Here is a 12,080-nt window from a genome sequence, read left to right as displayed (position 1 = left end):
ACCTCAAAGTAATATCCGAGCACATAGCTGTATAGAACTCAGCGGTACGTTACAACTAGATATGGACTAAACTTGTTAACTTCAATGTATGAGGTTGGGGGTTGACATATTTTTATTTCTGTTCATGTGGAGTTATACCCTAAGTTTCAAATCTGAATGAACATGATCAAAGCAACATTCTAAATCTCATTCTTAAGGCTCATACCCCAAGACTGTGATCTATTATTTAATTCACTTTGAAGAAAAGTACAAAATACATGCTGAGTGTTCATGTCAATTTTTTATTTTATGTTCTTAAATCCTTTTTCTTAATCTGCTTTTCAATGACATCAACCTTTTCCAACATGGGATGTGGGTAAGTGGACAAATTATCTGTGTTTCAGATTTCAATTTGGAATAATTAGGACACATTTATACCTTAGCCAATGATCCCCATCCTCCATTCAGATGGGGGGGATGTTTGAGCCAATTGGCAGGGGACAGACAAACTCCAGGTCCTAGGAAGAGGAGGAAGGGAGGGGCTGGCTTGGCTGCTCTGGAACTTTTCCCCACACCCTCCCTGCCCATAATACACATGGACGCTACTTGTGTAGAGATTGGGGAGGGCAGGGAAGGACAGATTTCTCTGCTTCCTCCTGCTGCCCATTTGCTGGACTGTAGGAGGAAGGGATAGCTGACTAGCACTCATACAGCACCATCCTCACTGGCATGCAGCAGCCATCCTATTGCTGTTACTGCTTTGCTCCCCCACCCTTTAACTGAGGGAAATACAATTTAAACTATATACAAAACTGCAATGAGTCTGACTAGGTCACCAGCAGCATCCTGGAGGCCTGATTTAGGTTAGTTTAGAGAAAGAACAGTAATTTACACATTGTAAATTTAACAAGTGGAGTTTGTAAATTTTGTTGCAATTTATAGCTGGTGTCCAGTGTAGGTAAGAAGCTCAAAGGGGCCAGCTCTCAGGGGCAAATGTGTAAGAGGCCCAAGAGGTGGCAGGTGGACCATGTTAACCTAAGGTAGAAGGAAGACCTGAAGTCAAAGACTCAGGTACACCTTGTGTGTACGCTCATTCCCTCTCACTGGGAGAGGGAGAGAGGAATCAGAGGTAGGCTGAATCCTAAGGGTTGGATGAAAGGGGGCTAAACCTAAATATTGGTTATTTTGCCATTTAACGTCACATTGGACCCAAGTAAATAAAGATGAGGCCTTCCCCAATGATATTTATTCCTTTGTCTGTGTTTTGTTCTCCAACAGCCATTTGGTGCCAATCAATAAAGAAAATCTAACATTCGCTTTGTGAAATTACTTCTTTAATGTTAGCATTCTGTTCTTAAATAGCTCTGGGTTTTTTGCACAATTTTTGCACTGAATCAAGCAATTAAATTATTCAGGAAGATAACATATGTGCAGAAGAAAATGAAGATGGATTATTACAGTATTAACAATTTTTTCCTTGTATATAAAACTAACCTTTTGTGCCAAGTCTAGTGCTAACATAATACATTCTTCTAAATAGTATTTGAGATATAATTAAACAAATATCTCTTAATTAAATAAGGCAAATCTCTGTAAATAGACCCAACTTGTTACCATGTTTTGCAGGAACTGGAATCTTTTCACATTGCATCGATCATTTCTTGAATGCTGATTGCTTGCTTGTAATCAGCAATGGCTTCTTCACTGAATCCCATTTTACCACGAACATCAGCTCTAACTTTATACATCAAAGCATCATTAGGTTGAATTGACAATGCTGTAAAAATGAAAAATAAATGTTAAGGCATTTTTAAATTTCAAAAGATTGTTACGATTGTTATAAAAAACAGCACATGCTAAAGCCCATCTGAAAGTTGAGACAAAGTAGAGAGCATGTGGGTTTTGATCTAAATAGGAAATACATATGTCCAATTCATATTTTTATAGCAGGAGCTAAGTAATTTTGTTAAGATATTTACAATCTTACTGTCTCCCTTTGACTCTCCTTTTTCTCCTCTTGATGTTAGATATCATCATGGCATGTTTATAAATCTGACTCTAGCAACTGCTGAAGCATCAGAAGCCACATTCTCCCTCCCAAATCAGGTTCAACACCAAAACAAATATCAAGCAATAGGAAACCATTATCAATCTATTCCTTGGTGTCAGCAATGCACATTGTCTCAGAGTCAGATTTCCTATTGTTCAAAGGTATTTAAATAACTTACTATTGGCAAGTGTTTAATCTGTTGTTTAAAGAGTCTAGGTCCCAGCAAACTCCCTGTTTTATAGTCATCAATTCCCTAGACAAGATTTCATAATTATTCTGTTCTGACATCATGAAAATCTACTTTTAATGGAAAAAATTCATAGTGAAAATAAGGAATTCTATACATCTTTACCCAAATCATGTTTTCATATAATTTAGACAAACTTATATTGTAAGCGTATACCGGTTAACTTCTCAGTAAGACTTGATCATATTTATTGTTGGTGGAAAAATTATTCACTTGCAATCAACTATTAATTGGTTCAAAGTACAGACAGTAGTATAACAGTGGTACTCTAGTTTGTATAGGGCTTTGACTCAAGGACTTTGCTATCAAAATCCAATGAAGTAACTTCATCTTAGGAACATTCAGACAGCCTGACCATGGATTTGGTAGCTGAGATGGAAAGACAGGAATTGAATCTGGGGTGGTTGAAGATGGGTAGCAAATAGGGATGCACTTGGCTGGTTTGCACACACAAATGTGGTATTTGTGAAACTTAGCTCTATGTATACATTATAAAATTAATTTAAAAAAAATCTTTATCTGTAATTGGCTAAAGCAGTAGTGACTGAGTAGGTAATGAACTCAGATGCCCTCAGGGTTTGTGAGGGTAGCATGAATGCACATCTTTCTGCTACAACTTTCTTTGAAAATCTGGCTCAGAGTTCAGCTGCTACGGTACATATTACATATGACACATTTACTTCTAATCAGTAATTGGAAATAAACAGATAATTGAATTTTTTGGTTTTCATGGCTGAACTGAACCCTTCTCCCCCTCTCAAAAAAAATCATTGTGGGTGAATCCATAATAGATGTTTTTTTAAACCAAAACCACCATCTCCCCCATCCAAAAAAAAGTAAAAAATAAAAAAAAAATTACTAACTCCTCCCCCCCGCTACACACACAGTCAAATTCGACTCAAATTCACAAATAGTTTCTGTTGACCCAAAACTGCATTTTTTGGCAAATAAAATTATTTGTCCAGAAAAAAAAAATTTGCCCAGCTCTCTAGTTAATTTTCATTAGAAAAACAATAATATTTTTTAGCTGGCATTTTCATTACAACTCCCTTTTCAATCTCATAGCCTCTCCTATATAAGTTAAGAACTTAAATAAATATATTAAATACATAAATGGAAATAGTTGCTAATACTTTCCGAACTATGAAATAGAGCCAAAATAATTTGTTGTTCTTATTATAACTGAAACTAAGTACCTGTTGAAATATCCTTCTCAGCTAGCTCATATTGCTTTAATGTTCTATAGAGGTTTGCCCTGTTAAAGTACACTGCTGCAGAGAAAGGGCAGAGACAAACTGCCTTCTCAAAATCTTCTTCTGCTTCTTCGATATTTTGTAATAATGTATTTGTAATAGCTCGATTCAGGACTGCAGATTCATTCCGTGGGTCAAGCTGTAATGCCTTGGAATAGTATGAATTGGCCTGTGAAATATATAAAATGAAGATATTATGCACCATGTAAACTTCTGAAATGCTGTATATATTTTTATATTGCATTAATAATCAAGGTAGCAGAAATCCACAGGATTTATGCAAGAATGACAAGATTTTTGCAAGGATCTTTGAGAAGAAGAATTCAGCCACTCTTTTGCAACAGAATGATTTATTATTATTTATTAGTAGTACTATGGTAACACCCAGAGGCTTCAATCAGGATTGGGTTCCCACTTAGGGTTGCTACCTTTCTAATGGCTGGTAACTGGACTCCCCAAATCCCCACCCCGCCTCTTCCCCCAAGGCCCTGGCTCTGCTCCATCTCTCCCCCCAAGTACCCACTCCTGCTCCGCCTTTTTCACCCCAGATTTTTAAAAAATGGACATTGGGGTTTGTTAAATGGCATCTAGGACACACAAGCCAAAACCCAAACTGTCCAGGTGAAAACCAGACAGGTGGCAACCCTATTTCCACTATGTTAGAGGCTGTACAGAGAGTATGAAATGGTCCTTGCCTCCAAAGAGCTTACTAGGAAAATGCAAGGGGAACTTTGGTGTTTGATTACCTCAGGCCCTCCCCAGGGCATTTCTGCAGAAGGGACTGGGGATTCAGGACTCTGAGGGTATTACAACAGAGAGAAAACCTGGCTTAGTAGTTAAAGAATAGGCCTGTGAGACAGGAGATTTGGGTTTTACTTCTCACTCTGTCACTGAATTACTGTGTAAACTAGGACAATTACTTGACTTCTCTTTGCCTTAGTCTCCAGGGCAAAAATTTCAGAAGCACCTGGCTGATTCAGTAGCCTAAGTCTCATTGAAAGTGAGGGAGATTTAGATTTCTAAATTACTTAGGAATTTTTGAAGGTTTTGGCCCCCATCTGTAAAATCACCTGTTATGAGTCTTTATTCATAAATATTTGTAAAGCATTTTGAGATCGTCAGATAAAATGGACAGTAGTAGAACATAGTAGTATTATGTATTACTCATTTCTATATATTAATTCATACCCTATCAGAGTACAGCTAAATGATTAATTGTAAGAAGATTCAAGTAAAAGCTTACATTTATACACTAATTTGTATCAATAGCATTATTCCTTAGTCAAGGAAAAGTGTTCTAAGAATGGTATGAAAATAGAACATAAGACCTACCTGTGAAAATTGCCTGTGATGAAAGTAGATATTTGCTGCATTGAAATAGGCTAAAGCATAGCCAGGGTTGATGGAAATTGCTTGCTGATAATCTTTCATAGCACAGTTTAAGTGACCCATAAACTGGTTAATGACACCCCGGTTTGTAAGCAGCTGAGCATTGGTAGTGAGCTGAAATGTAACAATATATGCACTCTTATTTGAATAAACTCCACATTTCTACATTAATAACAAGACTCTTTCTTTAAAGGAAATGTATAAAAATAGAAAGTACCTCCTAATCTAAACCTACAATTATTCATACACAGTTCTTCAAATTTATGTGCATTATTCAGTGGCCTAATAGCAGGTTCATATTTATAAATCAACTGAAAACCAAACATTTACCTTTAGTGCTGCGTTTGTATCTTGAAATGCAGCAAAAGTATCACCCATCTGAAGACAGACCACAGCTCGTCCGTCATAGGCAATATGGCATTTTGGATCAATGTCAATGGCAACTGTAAATTGATTCCAAGCTTTCTGAAACTTTCCAAAGGCCTATAATGAGTTTTAACATATGAATATTATTAAATGTACCACATACCAATGGACATATTTTCAAAAATTATATACATGTGGGAAAATTGCACATGCCCCCATGTTGCCACATTCAGTTATTTAATTTTGTGCACAAATTGGGAAAAGATGCATGCAAATAACTAGTTAGATATCCACACATCCACTGCATGGGCAGTTACTTGATTTATATGCTACCTTTGCAGGAACTGCACACGTAATTGCTCTTGTACCTCGGCTTCTGGCCTCAAGTTTTAAATGTCTGGCCCTGTATGATAATGTAATGAAGTGAAGACTCATCTCTATGCACCTGCCTTCCCACAATAACATCAAACTGTCTTGGTGTGACCCTCTCTCCCTGGAGATATTAAAACAACAACAACAATCATCCTTGGGTTACACACTATCCAAAACTAAATAAGTAAGACCTAGTGAGAGCCACTCACTAAATACGACAGAATAAAAATGAGAAACACCAGCATAATTGTTCAAAACAGTATATGAAGAAAGCACAGAAATTCTGTTAGACAGCAACAATATCTCATTTTCATTTACTTGTGAATATGAGCCTATAACCTTAAAATTGGGACAGCTATGTTTTATTGTCATGTAGCCAAATTTGAGGTCTTAGCTGCCCATGGACGAGTGATCTGATATTTTATCCCCAGACTGGAAGTAGGCCCAGCCCCACTGGTTGTGGAGTAGTAAGAGTTGCTAGACAAAAAGGGGATGGAAATATGCATGGGGCAGGATAAGCTGTTGAGTGAGGGAGAATAGAAAGATGTGAGGGAAATAAATGGCTAGACCCTACTTCTTCAAGTTCTGATGACTGATTCACGGATTCACTAATATTCTACCTTGGAAGACCTGGATTTGAATTTTGACCAAGTACAAATAAGTTTGGTAATCTTTGGTTCTCCAAGAAACAGTCACACAATTTGGATTCATTCAGCAGAACCAGCACTTTGTTGTTGAAAGAGACTTCCTTATATGACTGAAAACAATGGCAGGAAGGCTCCTTGTTAAGACTGATGATAACACTCAGCACTTAGTACTTTATAAAGGTCAGTGAAAACATTAATTAGAATTAAAACATATTGGCAGAGCTGTGTGAGGAAATTTGCACAAGGCCTATCCAAGTAAGCCTGATGCAGGCTGATAAAATTAGTCCCTCATTTACACAGGCACAAAATTAACTCACAACTTTGTTGGAAAGTTTTGTCAGACAAATGGGTATAACAACAAAGCACAATAACAGTGTTGTAAAATCATGGGAATTAGAGAGGAGGAAAACACATGATATGTCATTTCATACATGACTTTGCTAATGCAGGATTGTTCTTTTTGGGGTATAGCTAAGTGGTTTTCAGATTTCATTATATATAAGCTCTTTTTGAAGGGGCTTAATACAAATGTTAACATTTTGTTTTGGATTGACTTAATCCTTTTACATAAGATTCACCAAAAATATCTAAGTCACTTTTTATGTAGCGGCCTAGTCTCTAGTGTTATTGATTACAATACCATACAAGGTATCTAGGCATGATTACCAATAACGCTCTATTTCTCTCTGCGCTGACTAAGGAGATCAAGTCTATTGGTACTCAAGAGTAAATCCAATAATCAAGTAAGATGCAGCACAGACAAATGTCAAAGGGAATTGCAGCCTATCCCTTTAGTTGAAAAGAAAAAAAGTGAGTAGGGGGAAAACAGAGAATAACAAAGGATACATTAAAGATACAGTTATTTTATCTGGCTGAACAGTGTTTAACTAGTTTGCAGTATTACTATGTATGGAGCATGGACTAAATTTTATATATGAAAAATAATGCTCCTCTCTTTGTCACACAATATTACAGACTATGATCTTTGGTGTATTACCTGCAAATTGTATCCTAAGCAAATTCTGGCTTTCACATACTTTGGGTTAAGATGCAGTGCTTTCAGGAAGTCTTTCTGTGCTAGGGTATTGCCAGCTTCATTACCATATTCCATGTATGAATTTCCTCTTGCAACATAGGCATCCAGAGAAAAGGGATCTAGTTTAAGCACTTGAGTAAATGAATTGACAGCTTCTTCCAACTGCTCAAGTCTAAAAATAAATATGCACTTGATGGTCAGTGTTTTGTTTTTTTATTTTTTTTTAAATCAGTCATTTTAATGAAAGGTGCCAGACTTACAACTCTAGAGACTTAGGTTCTCATTTCATCCACTAAACAGATAGCACTGGCAGTGCACACTTCCCCAACCAGGGACAATGGTTAAAGAAATATGACTGTGATTAATTCTCCATGCACAGTCCTTTTCTTGATCATTACAGAGGCCAATGCTGTTAGTCTGAACTTTTAAACACTTAGGGTGAAATCCTGTCCCCAATAAAGTCAATGTCAAAACTCCTGTTGACTTCAGTGGAGCCAGGATTACACTCAGCAGATTCCAACTTGGCTTGGTTTGTTCAGGTTCAGATTTCCAGCTCAACCATTCACACTGCCCAGTTTCAAGACCGAACACACTTTGTGCCAGTCTGTTCAGACTCAGCCGTTTCAACCAAGCATAGTTTACTTCTACCATAAACCTTCTTCTTCCTGTTTCATCTTACTCTCTTCACTCCTCCAAGACTCACTCTCACCAATTCCTTTCTTCATCTTTCTCCCAGTCTCAACTCTGCCCCTTCTTTTTCATGACAGCCTGTAAAATTTGGAACTGACTCCCTCTTTTTAGTCCTGATCCAATGCCCATTAAGACTCCCACTTATTTTGTTCCTCAGACTACCTTTTCTCCTTCAAATACACTTTATGCAAAGACTTTCAGCTATAACGTCTGCCCCACCTCAACAAATACAATTTCCCAGTGCATTAAAAATATCTGAACTATTTGATCTATTTCTAAACTATACTGTAAACTCTTTGGGGTAAGGGCTGTGTCTTGTTATATGACTGCACAGCTCTGGGTGTGCACAAAGCTCTCAAATAATAAAAAGAGAGGAAGGATAGTATTGCATTTAAGGCACTGGGACTTGAGAACTGGGTTCAGTTCCTGGCTGTGACACACATTTTTGTGCAATTGTCCTGGGCTGAGATCCACCAAAATGCTTGTTATGAACATATACATCCAAAAGTACAGAATTTGATCTTCAGCATTCAATAATAAAATCTTCAAGCATGCTTTCCTATTTAGTTAAGAACAGTAACGTTTATGATTGAAACATCTGATTTATTGTGCCTAGACGAGGACCTTTACTCAGTGCACAGAGCCACATGTATAGACCCTTAGAGATTTTTCCTTTTCTATGATTTGTCGAAGTCACTTTATAATCATGTGTATAACAAGCCTATTGCTTTGCCAAATCTGGCACCAGTCATACTATAGGCAACATGTGGGGGGGGGGACATGTGGGATCAAGTGGCCCCCCCAGATTTCTGCTTGGCCTGCCAAGGGGGAGGAAGAGGGGCTCCGTTCTCCTGCTGCACCTACCCCCAGTACACTCAGCCTCTGACCCTGGCAACCGGGCCTGGGCGGAGAGTGGAAGGGGTGGGACCAGCCACTTTTCATGCCGGCAACTCCAGATCACTGCTCTGTGCAGTATGGCGGCTGCCTGAGAAAGAGCCTGGCTGGGGAAGTGTCCCCACCCCCTCTGCTCCCCACCTGGGCCCAGCTGCCAGGGACAGGGGACAAGCGAGTCAGAAACATGCTGGGGGGTGGGGAGGCACCAGCTTGCTCAGCCACTGTCCCCGGCAGCTGGGCCTTGGTGGGGCGGGCTGCCATCCCAGCCAGGCTCTTGCTCAGGAAGCCGCCGCGCTGCACAGAGTCAGCGACTCAGAGTAGCCAGCTTCAGCTGCGTGAGAAGTGGCTCCATCCTGCTCTCCAGGGCCGGCTGCCAGAGAGAGAGGCTGAATGTGCCGGGGGAAGATGGAAGGGGAGGGAGGCGCAGTGGGAGAAGGACAGAGCTCTTCCCTTCCCTGCCCCCTGCAGGAAACTCTGGTGGGGCAGGTAAAGCACGGCAGCCCCAGGCTGCGCACAGGACGGGGGGTCACCAGGCAGAAGAGAGACACGTGGGGCAGTCACGTGTCCTCCCCTTTCGATTGTGTCCCCCCAGTATTATCTAGAGGCACGAGTTGTCTATGAGTCACATATGCTGCCTAAGGGATGTTGTCTCCTAGCAACCACAAGAAAATGACCAGAAACCACTACCGCCTACTTCAAAGTCATGATTCCCAAAGTTCCAAGAACAAAAAAAGTAAAGGGGAAATAAATACAAACCAAACAGGAAAACTTTCCATGGTATGATTACAAAAGATGTTTCAATGATTATACTGTCCTCACCCTTAACTCTTGTCCACTCTATGGAATATTTCCTTAAAATTCATTCTGCAGCGTTGCCACTAGAGTTTCAGCTCCACTGGTGCCATCAATAGTGGGAGCATTGGGATAGACAAAGCTCTGGTGTCAGCTAACGTTTCAAAGCCCCATGTCACACAGACCTGCGCTGGGCAGGATTAGACAACACAACACTTAAGACACTGGTAGCCACCTGGAGCTCTGGCTCCATTAGGCCTCCCCTTGTTACTAATCCAGAGGTGAAACAGTGTAAGCAACCAGGGAAAATTTGAGGCCAAAAAAGCAAAGTGCAGACACCCCTTGAGGCAATTCAAATTTATTAATATTAGTAACTTTAAAGCAAGCTTTTGGAGCTGTTGCTCAAAACCAGCATTTGATGTCTTGTGTGTTTCTTATTAGTATGGATGATGTGATGGGTTTGGAGCTGCCCTGTGATAATTTATAAATACTGTATGTTGGCCTGGTTATTGGGTGTTTTGTAGTCATAGAGTTTAAGGCCAGAAGGGACCATCATATCATCTAGTCTGACCTCCTGTATAACACAGGCCACCGACACCACCTGCACACTAAATCCAGCAACCAAAATTAGACTAAAGTATTATAGTATACAGGAGACTAGACCAGTGGTTTTCAAACTTTTTTGCTGGCAACCCAGCCTGAATTTGTTCATGGCCAATTTACACCCATTTTCTTGTGGCAACATTGACTTTTGTCTTAAATAGCTCTTCTCCCACCCTGGTATTCTGCCACCCTGGTATTCCTTCCTCCGCTCGCCCCACTACCGTCGTATTTATAGAGATAAATCATATCCCATCTCAGACTTTTTTGCTAGACTAAACAAGAAATCTCTTCCAGTCTCCACTCGTAAGATAGGTCCTCCATTCCCCTGATCATTCCAGTAGCTCTTCTCTGCACCTGTTCCATTTTGAATTCATCTTTTTTGAACATGGGTTTTCTGTATGACTATATTGTTTTAACACAATGGGAGTCTGTCTGGAAAAACATGCAGGAAAGAAAAGAATGGCTCAAGATGCCACCTCTTGGCAAACATACATGAGTTGTTAAGGGGCAATGACAAAACTATTAGTGCTTCGATGATTCTGCCTCTGTCTCCAGCAAACCTACAAAGCTGGTTTTGATCACGACAGGAAAAGGCCTGCAATCAAAGAAGAACAAAAGAACAAGAGCAGGGATAAAAAGAGTCACTCTCTCAAGAAAAAGGCACTAGTTATTCAGGGAAGAAGAAGGAGGGGAACCAAACCTATTCAAAAGATCCCACTGAAAAAGATAGGCCTGCCTAGGTTACCAATAGGGATGATAAGTCTTTAGATAAGACAGACATGTGTGTAGAGTGTTTGTTATTTTAAAAAAATTCTTTAAAAGCTTTGTTGCCACTGCACAAAAAAAAATAAGTTTGTTTGGTCACAGATTCCAGAAGGGAAGAATTGCATAAGCCTGAAATGTGTAGGACCGGCTGGGTAAGCACTGTAAACAAACAGGATACTGTAGCCCAGGGTCTGGACTAAGAGTGGAAGAACTGCTGAATTCCACCCCAAGACAGGTAAAGGCAGGAGGCCTGATATCTGAGGAGGTGCACTGATAGAGACCAGAAAAGAGACAGAGGTGCAGCTAGCCCTTTAACAATGACAGATGAAAACAAAACATTTACCCTATCTGCAAATGACAAAAATGTGTACTCATATGGTGACATAAATTAATGTATTTTAAAGGGATCAAATCTGCAAACAATCTGTGCATGGAACTCTAATTTATGTCAAAAGCTCTTTTATGTATGGAGGTCAAAATTGTGCCAAAGTGTGTAGTCATTTTACCAGGGAGACACTGAAAGATATACTAGATGTCCATGTTCTACCTGAAGCATAGACGGAATTCTTTACTACACAGAAACAGCTCTAACAGATATGGCTAAAATGCAACTACAAGGATTCAGGACAAGGATTTTGTTATAAATCTAAATAATTTTTTTAAAGTAAAAAACTGTATTAAAACCATAGTGCCAATCTCTCAGTTGGCCCTTTTAGCACTCACGTAAGCTCAAGGGACGGGGACTCCCTGATTCTGGAGTTATAGGACCAGCACCAAGATGCAATTTAGAACAGCTTCTAATTTGCGTTAGCTGATAATGGGCCCTGAGAAGCTCTTTTAGAAGCTGAGGATCTCTTAGTCATAGGAACATCCCAGTCACACCCACTGCACCTGGGTACACCAGAAAACACAGTGCCACTGTTTCAGCTCTATGCCCTCCCAGAACTCCCGATACAAGGAGAATCAAGGAGCCAGTTATATCACCAGAGCAACACAA

General features: G+C 39.7%; 1 protein-coding gene across 2 annotated transcripts in view; it reads right to left on the bottom strand.

Moving 5' to 3' along the window:
- Window positions 1–1,328: 1,328 nt before the first annotated feature.
- The window catches only part of TTC6 (tetratricopeptide repeat domain 6), a 125,316-nt gene continuing 114,564 nt past the window's right edge, over window positions 1,329–12,080 (bottom strand). For both annotated transcript variants that reach the window (XM_073349092.2, XM_078853363.1), the window contains 5 exons: window positions 7,301–7,511; window positions 5,249–5,401; window positions 4,862–5,032; window positions 3,473–3,698; window positions 1,329–1,756 (listed from right to left, as the gene is read on the bottom strand). In XM_073349092.2, coding sequence (XP_073205193.2) covers window positions 1,620–1,756; window positions 3,473–3,698; window positions 4,862–5,032; window positions 5,249–5,401; window positions 7,301–7,511 — 898 coding nt within the window. In that variant the 3' untranslated portion in view covers window positions 1,329–1,619. The remainder of the gene's footprint in view (window positions 1,757–3,472; window positions 3,699–4,861; window positions 5,033–5,248; window positions 5,402–7,300; window positions 7,512–12,080) is intronic.

The sequence above is a fragment of the Lepidochelys kempii genome, chromosome 6 (assembly GCF_965140285.1).
Source record: "Lepidochelys kempii isolate rLepKem1 chromosome 6, rLepKem1.hap1, whole genome shotgun sequence".
NCBI classification, from domain to species: Eukaryota; Metazoa; Chordata; order Testudines; family Cheloniidae; genus Lepidochelys; species Lepidochelys kempii.
Note: the sequence above shows the minus strand (reverse complement) of the source record. Positions and strands in the feature narration are given on the sequence as shown.